Raw genomic sequence first — 17,432 nt, 5'->3', positions numbered from 1 at the left:
TATAATAGAAGGGAAAACAATATAAGGTGAGCGATATCGATTGGCAATTGCTATAAGAAAGAACAGGAAGCTCCTGCTCGTATTGCATTGTGTAAATGTGGTGTATGTCTAAGTTTTGTGTATGTGTATTTTACATGTTTGTAAATAAAATTTAAAACTATTTTTTAAAAAACTGAATGCAGTCTTCCAAGTGTGGCCTTACCAAGGCATTATAAAGTGGTATTAAATTCAAAATTCAAATTCACATCTAATGAATTTATATGTCGCCCAATCCCGAAGGACTCCGGGTGGCTTACAGAATACAAACTCTAAAAAGGATAAAAATTAAAAATAGGGAAAAAGCAGATTAAAAAAGAAACACATCATGCACGCAATCTAGGCGGGGCTGGACCTCATTCATGAGGTCAACAGCCCCAGGCCTGCCAGAAAAGGCTGAGAGAGTGGGAAGGGTCCGGATCTCTGGGGGTAGGTCACTCCATAGGGTTGGAGCAGCTACAGAGAAGGCCCTCCCCCGAGGAGCCGCCAGCCGACATTGTCTGGTCGACGGCACCCAGAGAAGGCCGATCCTGTGAGATCTTATCGGCCGTTGGGAGGTATGTGGCACGTGATACCATGCAGCCTAGAACTGTGTTGGCTTTTTTGACAAATGCTGCACACTGCTGGTTCATATTTAAATGGTTGTCCACTAGGATTCCAAGATCCCTCTCACAGTTACTACTATTGAGCAAGGTACCACCTATACTGTATCTGTGCATTTTGTTTTTCTTCCCTAAATGTTGAATCTTACTTTTTTCACCATTGAATTTCATTTTGTTAGATAGTGCCCAATGTTCAAGTTTGTCAAGATCCTTCTGTATCTTAAACCTATCTTCTGGAGTGTTGGCTATTCCTGCTATCTTGGTGTCATCTGCAAATTTGATGAGTTCCCCATTTATCCTCTCATCCAAATCATTGATGACCATGTTGAAGAGTACCGGGCCTAAAACAGAGCCTTGGGGGACTCCACTACATACTTCCCTCCATGTCCATGGAGTTCCATTGAGGACTACACGTTGAGTGCAGTTGGTCAGCCAGTTACTAATCCATCTGGTGGTGATGCTGTCTAACCCACATTTTTCTACTTTATCCAGTAGTAGGTTATGATCTACATCAGCTCTTTTCCAGTCCTCTGGCAGTTCCCCAGTGCTCCAGGATCTCTGAAAGATATAGTTCAATTGTTCTGAGATCTCGTCTGCCAGTTCCTTCATAACCCTGGGGTGTAATCCATCTGGTCCTGGTGATTTGAACTCATCTAGGGTAGACAGGTGCTCACTTACCATTTTCTTCCCTATTTCAACTTGTGTTCCTAATCTGATTTTTGTGGTGCTGTTTTTGGTAGGTTGGACTGTTTCTTCCCTTTGTGTAAAGACAGATGGAAAACATGAGTTAAATAGTTCTGCTTTCTCCCTGTTGCTTGTCACCTTCTTGCCATTTTCTCCCAGCAATGAACCAATTGTTTCCTTGACTTTTTTCTTGTTTTTAACATGTTGGAAAAAGGTTTTTTTTGTTATTTTTTACTTTTGTGGCAAGCCTTTTTTCATTGTGAGCCTTAGCTTTCCTCACTTCATCTTTACAGGCTCAGGCTGTTTGCTGATATTCTGCCTTAGCTATGTCCCCCCCTTTCCACTTTTTATATTTATCCTTTTTTTCTTTCAATTTGTCAAACAGTTCTTTATGCAGCCATGCTGGTTTCTTTTGGGAGCTGTTATTTTTCTTCTTCATTGGTATTGTGATAGACTGGGCTTTTATAATCTCATTTTTCAAAATTTCCCAAGCTTCTTGAGGATTCTCATCTATGGAATCCTTCCCAAGCTCTCTCTAAGTTTATTGAAATTATCTCTCTTAAAGTCCAATACTCTAGTTTGACTTTGTTCTACTACTTGTTTTTGCATAATGTTGAATTCCAGTATTGCATGATTGCTTACCCCCAAGTTTCCAGTAGCTTCAACACCTTCTATCATTTCCTCTCTGTTAGTGAGAATTAAGTCCAATATGGCTGATCCCCTTGTTCACTTCTCTACTTTTTGGGAAACAAAGTTGTCTGCTAGGTTTGTTAGGAACCTGTTGGATCTTCCACTTAGTGCAGAGTTTGTTTTCCAGTTGATGTCAGGGTAGTTAAAATCCCCCATTACTATTGTGGTGTGCTTCCTATCTACTTTAGTTAGCTGACTAGCAAAAGTTCATCTACTTCCTCTGCTTGGTTGGGTGGCCTGTAGTATGACAATGTCATTCTCCCCCCCATTCTTTAATATTGACCCAAATGCATTCAAGATAGTTCTCATCATTGTTGTGCTCTATTTCTGTAGAGATGTAATTATTTCTTATATATAGTGCAACTCCACTTCCTCTTTTATTTGGTCTATTTCTTTTAAATAATTTAAATCCTTCTAGCTATATGTTCCAATTGTGGGTTTCATCCCACCAAGTTTCTGTAATGGCAACAATATCATATCTGCTCTCATTTATTTGGGTTTCTAATTCACCCTGTTTATTCCTCATACTCTGTACATTGGTATATAGACATTTGAGTCCATTTTGATTGACCTTGTGTTTACTGTCTACATAACCTGTGTTATGCCTGACCGCCCCAATTTTCTTGCCACTTGTATGATTCGTGCACATGGTATGGCACTCAGTATTAAATGCTTGGTTTTGCTTGATAGCAGGACTGAAAATCTTACCCGCACAAACATCTATGTTACATGCACTGATAACTATGAATTTTAGATTGCTGGGGACAGAAATGTTCTGTATCAATTAATTCCCTGTCCCCGCTGTTCAGTTTAAATGTTTATCCAGAAAATCTGTGAATTTAATGCTAAGTAACTCAGTCCCTTTCTTGGATGGGTGAAAACCATCTCTTTTGTATTGTTTTTCATTAATATTGGGAGTCCGATCCCCCTTGGTCCCCCTGTCCCTGGGCCATCTGTGACTGCAGGTGGGGCACCCAGCCAACCGACTGGAATCCATAGTCACTGTCAGTCTGATTGCCTCTTTGAAATAGCAGCCCCTGATGATGGCCGGAGATCTCCACCAGTGGAGAGATTGAATTACTCCAAGGAAACAGTGACCCTGGCTAGGGAGCTGTTCTTGCTCTTTCTCTGAAATGGCAAAAGAAACAATTGGCGGTCTCTGGTGTACAGGCGTACCCAAGGCACAATGGCGATAGCTGACACCATTTTGCCTAATAACTGGGAAAGCTCGGCTAAGGACATCCTGCGCTCTCTCTCTACTTACCCTGCCAGTTCCCTAAGACTGGCCTGTCTCTCCTGTAACAGGTGTACAAGTCACCGTATGAATAAGCACTCCCAAATGAAGCAGGCTATTGGTGGGTTCAAGGTGGCTCTTGGCCATATTAGTAGAGAGCCCATGGGATTCCAATGCCTGTACTGTGATCTTCAGCTCCTCCCTGGCCTGGTCTGGCCTGGGCTGCTGCTAGATAACATTGGACCCGCACGGGTATGGCACGAAGGTGTGCTGCCAATGCTGCCAGAACCTTAGTAAACTCCCTAGGCACTGAGAAAAAACCAAATGGTAAGGCTGTATAATGAAAATGGCATCCACCATAGCAGAACCTGAGATATTGCCGATGGAGAGGCAGAATGGGGATATGCAGGTATGCCTCAGTGAAGTCAACAGATGTGAGGAAATTGCCTTCCCATATACCCCCTAGAATAGACTCTAAGGAATGCGTTTTAAGCAATCTATAACGTAAATAGCGGTTAAGGCGTTTTAGGTCAAGAATCGCTCTCCACTCCCCTGAAGCTTTGGGGATTACAAATAAGATGGAATAAAACCCCTGGCCTAATTGGTCCTCTGGTACCTGCTGTGTGGCTTGAATTTCCAACAGGTGCTGGATGGCAGCTTGCATGAGGACCCGAGTTGCGAGATACTGAGCAACTCCTGAAAAACCTTGGGGTTGTGGAGATGAATTCCAGGGGGAGCCCTGACCTTATCATGTTCCTGACCCAACCATCAGAGGTAGTCCCACTCCACTGGTCAGTGAACAATGCCTAATGGACACCGATGGAGGAAGGTCTGCCAAGGGCTTGGAGTCAGTGGTAGAAATGGCTTCCTCCGCTATGATAGGAGCACTTAAACTGTCTAACACTCTGATTGGGGTCTGTCTATTGTTGCTGTCTAGGGGCGTAACCACCCTGGTGCCTGAAACCTGATGTTCCATAGTCTATCCCATGAAAGGATATTCCGTAATCTTGACCCCAAAAGGAAGGACGTCTAAAGTATGGCACTGGATGGGAGAAACCTTTCCTGGAAGCCAATGGCAAAATCTTCCTTTTATCCTTGGTTTCTACCAGGATGGGGTCCAGAGACTCCCTGAACAAGGCATCTCCCTTGAAAGGGGCTGAGGCCAAACACCAAGTGTGCTGCACATCCACCTGCCACTGCTGTAGCCACAGCAATTGCTGCATCACCACCGATGAGGCCATAGCTCTGGAGGCGTATCTGGTGGCATTAAGGGTTGCGTCCGACAAAAACTGAATCGTTGCAACCAGCTTGTTGATGTCCCAGTGCACCCTTGAATCTGAAGTCGGGATTCTCTCCTGAAGCTGTCGGAGCCAAAGCAAACTGGAGTGATTGAAGAAGGAGGCCATCATGGATGTGTGGACTGCCCAAGCCGCTGCCTGATGACCTCACTGCAAGCTTTTTTGTCCTCTGGTTTTAAAGCGTTTTCAAGCGCCCCCCGACATGTTGGCTGAAGTGTAGAATGCTGTAACTGGAGCATTCACTGTAGGCTGTCGTAACAGTTGGCCGAGCTCATTCACTACATTGTAGAAATACTTATCTGGAGAAGATGGCATAGGTTCTGAAGTTGGAGAGGCCCAGTGCCTCTGCAACACATCTACAAAGAACTTTGGCGTTGGAACGGTCTCCACCTCAATGGTTTGCTGGGAAAAAAGAGTCTCGGCTGAAGTGAGATGCTTTGGCCCTTAACTTTGCTGAAGTCTTAGCTTTGAAGAGAAGGGATTTGAAAAGGGCCGGTTGAAAGATCCTGGAGAATGTAAGTACAGGGCGGGGCATAACCTTTTCCTAGGGGGTCACAGCAACACTTGTAATAACAACACAAATAATTCATACACCATTCAAAAGCCCATCAAAAACTGAGTTTATTGACACGATTTAATAGTCAGTATGACCACCATTAGCCCTTCGAACAGCATTCAAATGAGGTGGATAAGAACACAACAAATCTTCAAACAGTTCCGTTCGATTTTCCAGATTTTTCAACACAGTTTCCAAATTCATTCTCAAAGTTTCAACCGAATATCGATTTTGACCTTGCTCCTGAATCATCAGAGCTTCCACTTCATCCTTAATCCTTAATTATGGCCCCAATGTTCTCTGCCGGATTGAGATCTGGCGAATTTCCCGGCCAGACGTCATTGCCCCAAAATTCGACATTGTTTTCCTTTAACAATTGCTGAGTCGCATTTGCATTTCCGAATCGAATTTTCCAGCCATTCTTAAAGCAAATTTAACATTTAATAGCTCATTCAATTCAGTTTTTTATGGGCTTTAAAATGAGGTGTCGCGGAAGTTGTAAACTGCTGTCGATCTTGCTGTGACCCCCTAGGAAAAGGTTATGCCCCACCCTGTAGTTCCAGGGCCATGCCCTCATCAGAAGACAAATCCACATCCCTGATCTCTCCCTCCTTGGACAGGGGTGAATGGCTGCTTTGGGAACAAGCAGGGAAATGAGCCCCACATGCAGGTAAGTCACCCGCTGCTTCAAGGGGTATCTTGGGGGCCATAAAGAGAACATGTTCCACCCGGTGTTGTAGGCCTGCCTCAATGCCCTGTACAATAGCATTGGCAATAATGTCCTGGAAATTTTGCAAGGGCATGGGATTAATCTGTTGATCCGAGTGGAGGCCTGCAGCAGTCGGTGTGAAAGTTGCTTCTGCAAGTCTGCTGCCTGTTGATCCAGGCTGCTCTAAGGAAGCAACTGAACTGTGCAGATCAGGAATCGAACTCCAGAGACCAAAGGTGTTAATAGGAAACACTGGGCTTAAAGATGTCACCCCTTCTTCAACTCCCCCTGGGGACAAATGTAAGGCATGTCTTGCCAGAGAATGACCCAGGTCCTCTCTTGTCTGGGAAGACTGAGGCCTCATTACTGGCCTTTGTGCACAAGCACTCTAATGATTTGTCCTTTCATTTTTCAAATTTGGAAGCCAACTTCAGGCCCTTCTTGGATTTGGCTGACGCTGGCAGCCTTGGAGCTCCATTTATGTCCCCTAAATTCCTCTCCTCTATTGGAAGTATATGGCAAGGAGGGAGGTTCAGGCCCATGGACCCCTGTGTCCAAATTAGTCTAATTCCCTGTCTCTGTTGGCATCTCTTGCTCTGACCGCAGCTGTGCCCTCCATTTTAAACAGTGACAAGCATCTGCTACTTGCCAAACAAAATGGCTGTTCACGCTCTTTCCCCCCCAGCAACGCTTGTCCTGTAGCGTGAAAAACTGTTGCAGGCCACAAACGGCCGTTCTCTATCTGGGTGGCTAGCAGTTCAAATATCTGATTTAACAGCTGGTAATATGAGGCAGAAACAATCTCATCGCCGGATGAAAAAGAATGAAAGATCAAACGCGCCACCTCTTGCAGCGGCAGCTCACTCGGCAGCCATCAAAGAGGAGCCTTTTACCCAGGCACGAAGCTATTTATGCAACAGGTTCTCCTAGAGTGCAAATGAAGAGTGTGAAGTCTCAATCAATTAGCCGCTGTCAAAGGCAAGCAATCGGCATGAAGCTCGTGCAATGGAAGCACCCAAGTGCCTGAGGCAACAGATAAAGCGCAAAGCTCTACAAGTCATGATCTATTCCCCTTGACTTCCAATACCCCTGAACCATGTCTTAGGAGTCCAGGCCACCAGACTGAGTTTGTTTCAGGCTTTAAGAAATCCAGCGACTGGAGTCACAGTGCCGAGCCAAAGGGCCAGCCGAAACTGCAATTGGTCAAGGGAATACTCACAATTCCAACAATTATTGAGCTGAATAAATCACAATTTGAATTTTAGGAGATAGAGCTATTCAATGATACATCCATCCTTACTAAGGGACTGAATCAAAAGCTGGATATGCCTAGCAACAAAGGTGTGGCTTAATAGCTTCAACAGACTCAGTCCAATCAATGAGCTGACGAAGGCAACCCATGCCTGGATGCCATCTCCATCTCAATGGAGAAGAGAGGTGAATATAGATGGGCTGAAAGTTGCAAACCTATTCTCATCCCATCTTTTCAGTTTCAGTTCTCTTTATCTGAAAATAGCACATTTAAAGAATATGATTAAGTCTGCAAAACACATCCACTTAGACTACCTTCACTATTTAAAATATTAAGAAAAAATGAAAGTTACCTTTAATTTTCCTGGCTTCTTTAATGATTTTCTGGAGTTTATTCATTTCTGCATCATATTCTGCATAATTAATATTCCTAGCTTCAACTTTAGGAGCTTGAAATAAAGAAGGATCAGTACCAAGGTAAGAACATTGTAGATAGCCACTATCATTCAGTGTAACAATCACACCTTTCAAATTTCTGCAAAGGAAAAAAAAGATTATTATATTGTAACAATATAAAGAAACCTCTTATTACTATTCAGTTAAGAAATACTTATTTTCTTAAAATAGTATAAACATACAAAAAGACATATTGAAATAAATTTAAAATGCTTCTCTATAATTATTATCCAGTTATTTGGATGCTTCGGGAAAGAAATCTGTATCATGTTTAAATATTTTTCTGCTTTTGGCAACTCATTTTGATATATTAATACGGCTTTCTCAAACTAAAAATATGTTGTGGTAATAACTACAATATATAAAATTTAATAATGTTACAACTCTTAATAAGAATGCTGGAGACCCTCATCTTTGGTTTGCCACTACTGTTTGATTAATCTCTCTCTATAAAAGAGAATACCACACAAAATCTCCAGAACCATAAAGCTTACAAACTTCAACTTTTCCACGTATGTTCCTCTTGCCTTCTAGGTGCTCACTAAGAAAGGATTTTTCAAAATGATCATCAGAGCATTAGTACTTCCTATGCTATTATTATTAACACGCTCTGATGCTAAGTTCTACTCCCCTTCCCAACCTGAAAAGAAATCTGTTCCAAATACAAAACACAAGCAGAGGAGAGGCATTTCAGTTTCAGTTTTACTTTCACAGCAGAAAGCAGCTTTATTATACAGGTGAAACACAAAAAATTAGAATATCGTCCAAAAGTTCATTTATTTCAGTAATGCAACTTAAAAGGTGAAACTAATATATGAGATAAGACTCATTACATGCAAAGCAAGATAGTTCAAGCTGTGATTTGTCATAATTGTGATGATTATGGCTTACAGCTCATGAAAACCCCAAACCCACCATCTCTGAAAATTAGAATATTACATGCAATCAATAAAACAAGGATTGTACATAGAACAATATCGGATCTCTGAAAAGTATAAACATGCATATGTACTCAGTACTTGGTTTGGGGCCCTTTTGCAGCAATCACTGCCTCAATGCGATGTGGCATGGAAGCTATCAGCCTGTGGCACTGCTGAGGTGTTATGGAAGACCAAGATGCTTCAATAACGGCCTTCAGCTATTCTGCATTGTTCAGTCTCATGTGTCTCATCTTTCTCTTGGCAATGCCTCATAGATTCTCTATGGGGTTCAGATCAGATGAGTTTGCTGGCCAATCAAGCACAGTAATCCCACAGTCATTGAACCAGGTTTTGGTGCTTTTGGCAGTGTGGGCAGCTGGAAAATGAAGTCAGCATCTCCATTAAGCTTGTCTGCGGAAGGAAGCATGAAGTGCTCCAAAATCTCCTGGTAGACGGCTGCATTGACCCTGGTCTTAATGAAGCACAGTGGTCCAAAGTCCTGTTGCTCAGTGGTCCAAAGTCCTTTTTTCTAATGAGAGCAACTTTTGCATCTCATTTGGAAACCAAGGACCCAGAGTATGGAGGAAGAATGGAGAGGCCAATGAAGCACAGTAATCCCACGGTCATTGAACCAGTTTTGGATGCTTTTGGCAAAAGTTGCTCTCATCAGAAAACAGGACTTTGGACCAAGGAGCAATAGAACTGATGTTCTGCCATGGAGAAGATTATTACATCAATATACCTCAGTGTGAACCAAACACCAAGGTTCCTTTTAAGAAGTCCATGTCTGCTGCTGCCTTTTACTGCTACAGGATAATGGAGTATGATGGCAAAGAATGCTATCTACTGTCAGCCTCTATCTTGCTTTCTTGCTATCGGTTGCCATAATAACAGGGGGAGGGGACTTAAGTAGTTGGGAGGGGAAACATGCTGGTGGAGATGTCTTGGAATGAAAAGGGAGGATTATTCCCATCATTTATTGCGCAGCTGAATGGACTTATTTATGCCCAGTCAAGGTCAACCGTCCCTGCATACCAGATGGATGAAGCCACCTGAAGATGCACCCCACATGATACCCTTGGGGGCTGGGGATTGAGTATTCAACCTGGGTCCATGGGAAAAGGGATATAGGAAATCTTTCAATATGTAATTTTTTACACCTTTAGCCTCAGACCTTGCTTTACTTTCACTGCTATCATTTCATATCGAGGAAAAATACTTCTTCTCTAGAACAATGGAGTTGGAGGCTTTCTTTCTTGGATTTTGAAGGAGGCACATCTGACACCTACTGCTGTTCCAGTTCCATAGCGAAGCATAGGTATGCAACTGACTAGTTCTAAATATATTTCTAGGAGGATAATGGCTATTATAGTTTTCTCCAAGAAAATTCATTTGCAAAAAGGGGTCAAACTCATTTCACTTCAACTACTAATTATGATTTTAAATAGTTAATGTCCACATTTTTTATTTCCTATTTCCAGTTTGAAGTATTGAATTAAAAAGATTTTGGCACCAAATATTATCAACAACTAAACATTTCTAAACGCTCTGTCAGGTCCTATCTTGTTTCGAGACCATTTAACTATCACTCTATTCAATTAACATCTTTGCATAAGCTTCTGAAAAAATAGTGAAGGGATAAACTTTACATCACATAAAAGATTTAAGATCTTTTTTAAAAAAAACATTGCTCCTAATTTATCTGTGTGAAAGCTACAAAAGAAAAATATTTGTTCCCTCAAAAGGTTTTTTTTAATGAAAATTCACCTGAAGCTGTATTTGTTTCTGTGAGTGAAATAAATATACTTGTAGTCTCTATTCAGTTATGAGACAGATAGCAATCAAAAGGTGTACAAAAAGAGGACCTATCTATTCCAAATAATTCCAATAAAGCTGGAAAAAAAATATTTTGAAGAATTAAATAAAATAATAATAAGATTTGTTTGGTTCCGGAAAGAAAACAAGAATAGGATGGAAAATGTTGCAAGAAGCCAAAACAAGAGGGGGTTTTGGACTAGAAAATTGGGAAGTATACTACAAAGTCTGGTATTTACCTGGGTCAAGGAATGGATCACTTTGAGGCATACAAGATTATTAATACTAGAAGGGCATGATCTTCAACTAGGCTGGCACCCCTTTTTGTGGTATGGGAATAATAAGATACATAGTTATTTCCAGAGACACTATGTTAGAAATGCACTGTTATCAGTTTGGCTTAAAATAAAAGAACAACATTATTTGAAAATACCAATCTGGCTTTCCACTATGGAGGCATTGGTACATCCTAATGTTATTAATATGGAAAAATTGTAAGATATAAAGACATTTTGAATAACCAAGTGGAATTAAAAACTAAGTAGTCAAGGGATAGTTACTGCATGCCGGCCACAAATACAGATACAATCTCGATATGAGAAAGATGCTAAAATGTTTGATTTTAATAAAGAGTTAAAAGAATTAGACCAGATACTAACCAGAACAGATAATAAACTGATAAAGAAATTGAATTGTTATATACTAAGTATTAAACTTGAAAGTGAGCAGGAGACAATGATTGCCTGAGCCAAAAAATTTGGATATGCAATAGAAATAGACAAGTGACAGAAATTATGGGATAGAAATGTTAAACTGACTATGTCAACTTCATATAACGAAAATTTATATAAAATGTTTTATAGATGACATTTTGCACAGGCAAGACTGGCTAAAATGTACAAAAACAGATCTGCTAAATGTTAGAAATGTAATCAATCACTAGGCTCATACTATCATGTGTGGTGAACTTGTCCAAAAGCTAAAAAATTGTGGACAAAAATACATACTTGGTTAGAAAAGATGATAACACAGCATATTGATCTGAAACCTGAGATATTTTTGTTGGGCATTCTACCGGAAAAATATGACAAAAAGACTATGTATCTTACACATATTGACTGTAGCTAGAATTGTATTTGCGCAACAATGGAAAAATGATGAAACACCGTCAGATGAGAGTGTAATTAAGAAAATATTAGAATGCGCAGAAATGGACAGATTAATGTTCATAAATAAGGATAAAGAAGAAACTGAATATTTATTGGTGTGGGAGGTATTTTATCAATGGTTAGATAATAGAAACAGAAGTCAGAAAGGAGGATATATTAAAAAAAAGAGGAAATGTTAATGTGGAAAGAATGTTGGTCCTTACCTGAACATTTCTTTTCTGCAGCAAAGGCGGGAGGGGCTACAACAGGGTTAAGTCACAGCCTGATTGGTCCAGAGACTGAGGGAATTTTCTTAAAGTCACCATCCTTCCCTATTGGCTCCCAGTTTCCTCTAGGTCGAACGGAAAAGCTGTAATCTTATGTAAGGCAACTGGAAAACACATACAGAACATACATACACATCCTCCCCAACCGCGATGCCCCCCCAGGCCTATCTGCACTACCTAGGGCAGGATGTAGCCCCTCCCCCCTTTGCTGCAGAAAAGAAACGTTCAGGTAAGGACCAACGTTCTTTTTCCTGCAGCTCGGTGGGAGGAGCTACAACAGTGACATACCCAAGCTAAGTCCCTGGGTGGGATGAAGACCCCGGGGGAAGGGAGGTCGCTACCTGCTGAAGGACACCGAGGCGAAACTGTCAAAATGGTAGTGTCAAATAAAGGGCGTCGGGGAGGCCCAGGTGGCCGCCCTACAGATGTCCTCCAGAGGAGCTCTAGTGGCCCACGCAGCCATGGTAGCGGCACTGCATGTGGAAGGGGCAGTCATCCCTTGGGGAGGGGTCTTGCCCAAAGCTAAGTAGGCCTCACTGACGGCTTGTCTCAACCATCTACCAATGGTGGCAGATGAAACCCTAGCACCCAGTGTGCTGGACTGAAAGGATAGAAGGAGAGCCTCTGATCGGCGGAAGGGGGATGTCCGCCTAAGGTAGATACGCAAGGCACGACAGACATCCAGCCGGTGCCATAGGTGTTCCCTCTCGTGAGAAGAAGACGGGCAGAAATTGGGAAGTATGATTTCCTGTGATCTGTGAAACAGAGTATTGACCTTTGGGATAAAGATGGGATCTAATCTAAGGACGACCCTGCCCTGATGGAATTGGCAAAGGTCACCCCTGGATGACAAAGCACCCAACTCTGATATGCATTGAGCCAAGGTGACTGCGACGAGAAAAACTACCTTCAAAGTGAGGATTCTGAGGTGGACTGTCCTCAGAGACTCAAAAGAGGTACCCATGAGGGCCCTGAGTACGGTAGAAAGGTCCCATGTCGGAAAGCGATGCACGGGAGGTGGACGCAAGTTTGCCACCCCTTTGAGGAACCGCTTAACCAAGGGGGCTTGGGACAAGGAGAAACGACCATCCCCTGCCAGGATGGAGGAGGGGGCTGCCACCTGTTTCCATAAGGTGTTATGGGAGAGGCCAATGTCCAAGCCGTATTGGAGAAACTCAAGGACCTGGGCAATGGATGCATGGGCAGGGGAGAGATGAAGTCTCTCCCACCAGGAGACAAACGCCGATCACGTAGAATTATAAATCCGTGTGGTCGACGGACGTCTGGCTACCTCGATTGTGGAAATGACCTTAGCTGAGAGGTGAGCCCCCTTAGGAGGTGCCGCTCAAGCGCCAGGTGGTCAGTTAGAGCCACTGGGGCTACAGATGCATTAGAACCCCCTGGCACAGGGCGAGCTCCTCCTGGGGGATCCTCCATGGGGGAGAAATGGACAGCAGCCAAAGGTCCGCAAACCAAGGCCACCTTGGCCAACACGGGGCTACAAGGATGATGTATGCCCTCTCTAATATTACCTTCCTCAGGGTCCCCTGGATCAGGGGAAGGGGGGGGAAGGCATAAAGGAGCCCTTCTGAGTGCTTCCGTCCTCTCCGCATTGCGTGCAGGGAAGCAGGAGAAGAACCGGGGCAATTGTGCATTGCTTGGACTCGTGAACAGATCCACCAGTGGGAGGCTGAAGCATTGGCAAATCTTGTGGAAAAGTTCCAGAAGCAGTTGCCACTCCCCATGATCAACTGTTGACTCAGCCAGTAGGCCTGATGATTGGCAATACCCAAGATGTGGTTTGAAGAAATTGTGGCCAGGTTCCTTTCTGCCCACAGGCCGAGCAGTTAAGCCTCCAGCCAGAGACATCTGGAGTGAGTCCCCCCTTGTCGATTTATGTGTGCCTTCATGGCCACATTGTCTGTTAAGAGTAGCACATGTTGGTTTGCTATCTTTGACCGGAAATACGAGAGCCAGGCCTTCAGTTCCAGCCAATTGATATTTTGGCGGAGATCCGATTTTGTCCAACGGCCCTGTGCAATTCTGGAGTCCATCCAGGCCCCCCATGTAACTCTGGGGCTCGAAGGGTAAGAGCCCCTCAGCAACCCGACAGAACTACGCACCCGGGGCACTTCTGCTATAGCAGAACAAAACAACGCGACCATCCCTGCAATCAACACTTTAATCTACATTTGAATAAGAAGCAGGCAGAGCAAAGACAGGAGTAATTATAATTGCAAGTACAAACTTTAACTCTGATGTAGTATTAGGAGAACAAAGGGAACTGAAGATGGCGCCTGATAGTTAAAGGGCGTGGTGAAAGTGAAACTTAAAAGGGAACTATTTGTTAAGTGCTCCTTAACGTCGTTAAAAGAACCAAGAACTCAAGATTAAAGAAAGCAGCATTCGTTTACTAACAAACTATAAGATTTAACAAATTTGGGCATTAAGTGGACTTTTTGGACTCAATAATTTGGCTGCTGAAAAGTGTGATTTGAATATTTGGAAATGGCTTCAAGACATACAAAAATAAGTATTTCTAAGAGTGCTGGAAGTTCCCCAGCCCAGCTACCCAAACTGCAGTCTTTATTATCCCCAGAGGATACACAAACATTGACACTTGAAGCTCTCCAAGGCTGAAAAGTGTGATTTGAATATTTGGAAATGGCTTCAAGACATACAAAAACAAGTACTTCTGAGAGTGCTGGAAGTTCCCCAGCCCAGCTACCCAAACTGCAGTCTTTATTATCCCCGGAGGATACACAAACATTGACACTTGAAGCTCTCCAAGGCGCCGAAAAGGAACAAGCCTCTGTTTTGGAAAAAAAAAATTACAACTGCTTTTAAAGATATGTCTGACAAAATGTCTGAAATTAAGGATTTAATCCAAACCCGCAATCAACAAATAAGAGAGGATATAGTGGATGCATTTAAAGCTTTGCTTGGTTATGTAACATCATTGGAGGATAAGGTGGAAGAAATTAATCAGTTGAATGTGAATTTGGAGAACAAAGTTGATGAGGCTCAAATCAAGATTGAAGTCAGAGGTAGAAGTTACAATGATACAATACAGAGCGATGGAATTTGCTTTGAGAATAAGAGGATTGAAAGAAAATAACCAAGAAAACTTGAAAGAGATTTTTGCAGAAGCTTTCGCTCAGTTAATTGGTGAACCAAAGGCAGAATATGATTGGCAGGTTGACAAAATTTATCGTGTTAATTCATGGATTGCTAGACAGAGACAACTACCAAGAGATATTGTAATCTATTTTGTCACCAGGAAAACAAGGAATGGAATATTACAAGCAACTTATAAAAACAAACTACAGGTAGCAGGACAGGAGGTGGCAGTTCTGAAGGAAATTCCCCCTAAAATGTTGAGATCCAGAAAGGACTATGCATTCTTAGTTGATGAAGTTAGAAATCACCAGATATAATATAGATGGGAGGTTCCAGCCATACTGGTGGTGAACTATCTAGGAGAAAGATATCATCTTAACTCAGTTTGGAAGGCAAGAGATTTTAACAGTAATGTACTAAAGGCTGGATACCCACCATCTCCAAGAGCCAGAGGAAGGAAAGAAGCAGGGGAGGCTAGAAAGGATGCTCAAGGAGATGCCTTGAGTATACAAGAAGATTTAACTCAACTTTTGGGTGCTGCTCAAGCCTTGGAATTATTTGAGGAGACAGAAGGAGTTATGGAACAAAGACAAACACGAGCCGCAACTAAACGTAAAGAACAAGAATTAAAGATGCAACAAGCTCAGACATCAACCCAAGAAACTATAAATACAAACACAGAAGCTGTGAGGGGAGCCAGACCGAAGAAGAAATTCCAGCAGGATTTCTAGGCGGCTCTTAAAAAGCTTCAGGGGGCTAAAGATGACAATTAAATTCTTATCTTGGAATGTTAACGGCTTAAACTCACCACAAAAAAGGAGAAAAAAATTTCACTATTTGAAACAATTTAAAAATGATGCAATTTGTTTGCAAGAAACACATATTAGAACAAATGACCAGAAACATTTGATAAATGAAAGACTGGGAATACACTTCGTGGCATCAGCTCCAGAGAAGAAAAATGGTATAGTTATATATTTAAGGAAAGACTTAAAGGCCAAATTAATTGAAGCAGATCCTCAAGGACAACATATTGCAATTGAATTATTAATAGAAAGGAAAAAATACTCTTAACGAGAGTATATGCTCCCAATCAACAACAAGAAAATTTTTTACAAGTTGCTGCGCACTAAATTAATACAATGGGACTATAGATCGTGTATATTATTGTGTGACTGGAATGGAGTATTGGATACTATGAAAGACAAGAAAGGACTTTTGCAAAACACTCAAACACGAGCAAGATTGCTAAATCATTTTTTGACATGATGGATGATATGGAATTGAGAGATATTTGGCGTGAACGGAATGTTAAAGGACAAGACTTTACATTTTTTTCCGATAGGTACCAATCCTTTTCTAGTATTGACATTATATTAAGAGGGCCTAATATGGTGAGATAGCTTCTCAGCCCTGGCCACTCTCTTCTCCAATGCCTTCTGTTTGCGGAGCTCATCTCTCACTGTGGCCCTGATCCGCAGATGGCTTAGAAATCGTCGCCCTAGGCCTCAATCTGGCCTGGCCTTCCTCTCTCTCCTCCCCATTGCTCCCTTCAGGGGCCTGCGCTGCCCCGGTGCTTGTAGAGGCCATGCCTCACTCACGTGGCTGGTCTGCTTGGAGTCAAACCAGAGCCTTTTCAGCCTCGACACTCGGTTGTACTGCTGGTCAGAAGGGCTCTTGCCGCTGATCAGGCTTTGCGTGAGGAGGCTGGAACCACGAGGTCGCTCCAAAATGGCCACCGTGCCTCATGGCTAAGCAGATAGAGGCCGCCCAGTAAGTTGACTCTGAGGTGGAAGCCTCTCAGCGAGTCAGTTATTAGCGCTGTTCCCACTTGCTTTGGCCGTGTGGTCGCGCTGCGGCATAGGCTTCCGAAGAGCTCTTAGGAGACGCTTCGGCAAGGCTGTAATAATGCGCCCAATTTCCTCCTCCGCGGCAAGCTGTTAAGGAGCGGTGGCTTCAGAGTGTGCCTGGGATAATCCCGGCGACTTGGCTCGTTCCGTCGATTTAAGGACGAACCTGTCTTCCTGTAGCCTTAAGCCTCTAGCAGAACTCGGCTGCGATGGGAGCTCGTCACCCCTGCATGCCCAGGAGTCAAACAAGCCCCTTCGTCCTAGAGGCAAGGACCGGGAGCCCTGCCTCCTTATGAGAACTGACTAGCAGCCTTGATGGCCGGCAGTCCAATAATTTAGCAAATTTAGAGTATCCAATTTATCAAATTAAATAATTAAATAACAATTATTAGTATCTCAAGGAGCCAAAAACCAGTGCTTGGACCAGGAGACTGAGAGGAAACTGGAAGCCAATAGGGAAGGATGGTGACTTTAAGAAAGTTCCCTCAGTCTCTGGACCAATCAGGCTGTGACTTAACCCTGTTGTAGCCCTTCCCGCTGAGATGCAAGAAAATTTGACGATGAAGATATTACATATTATTGTAATTGTATTGATATATAATTGTATTACAAATAGTATTATGATGAATATTACAACAAATATATGGATTTTGATCGTTTAAAACCCAGATCTCAAACTGTTTGGTGGAAATGGAATATAAATAAAAGAAATAAAACTGGGGGTGGGGGGGAAGGACCATTATAAAAAATACACAATTCACAATGAATTCACAGTA

At 42.6% G+C, this 17,432-nt stretch overlaps 1 protein-coding gene and 1 pseudogene across 1 annotated transcript in view; one reads left to right on the top strand and one right to left on the bottom strand.

Moving 5' to 3' along the window:
• The window catches only part of BBS9 (Bardet-Biedl syndrome 9), a 363,446-nt gene that overhangs the window by 261,926 nt on the left and 84,088 nt on the right, over window positions 1–17,432 (bottom strand). Inside the window, exon 10 of the mRNA XM_087713067.1 lies at window positions 7,414–7,595. Within this exon, the coding sequence (XP_087569193.1) occupies window positions 7,414–7,595 (182 nt within the window). The remainder of the gene's footprint in view (window positions 1–7,413; window positions 7,596–17,432) is intronic.
• Window positions 13,595–15,537, top strand: LOC148045891 (uncharacterized; annotated as a pseudogene).

Source organism: Thamnophis sirtalis, unplaced genomic scaffold, assembly GCF_051295495.1.
Source record: "Thamnophis sirtalis isolate CommonGarterSnake01/CBP01778 unplaced genomic scaffold, rThaSir2_p1.2 scaffold_4, whole genome shotgun sequence".
Lineage (NCBI taxonomy): Eukaryota > Metazoa > Chordata > Lepidosauria > Squamata > Natricidae > Thamnophis > Thamnophis sirtalis.
The sequence above is the reverse complement of the archived record's forward strand: the minus strand, read 5'-3'. Positions and strand labels throughout refer to the sequence as shown.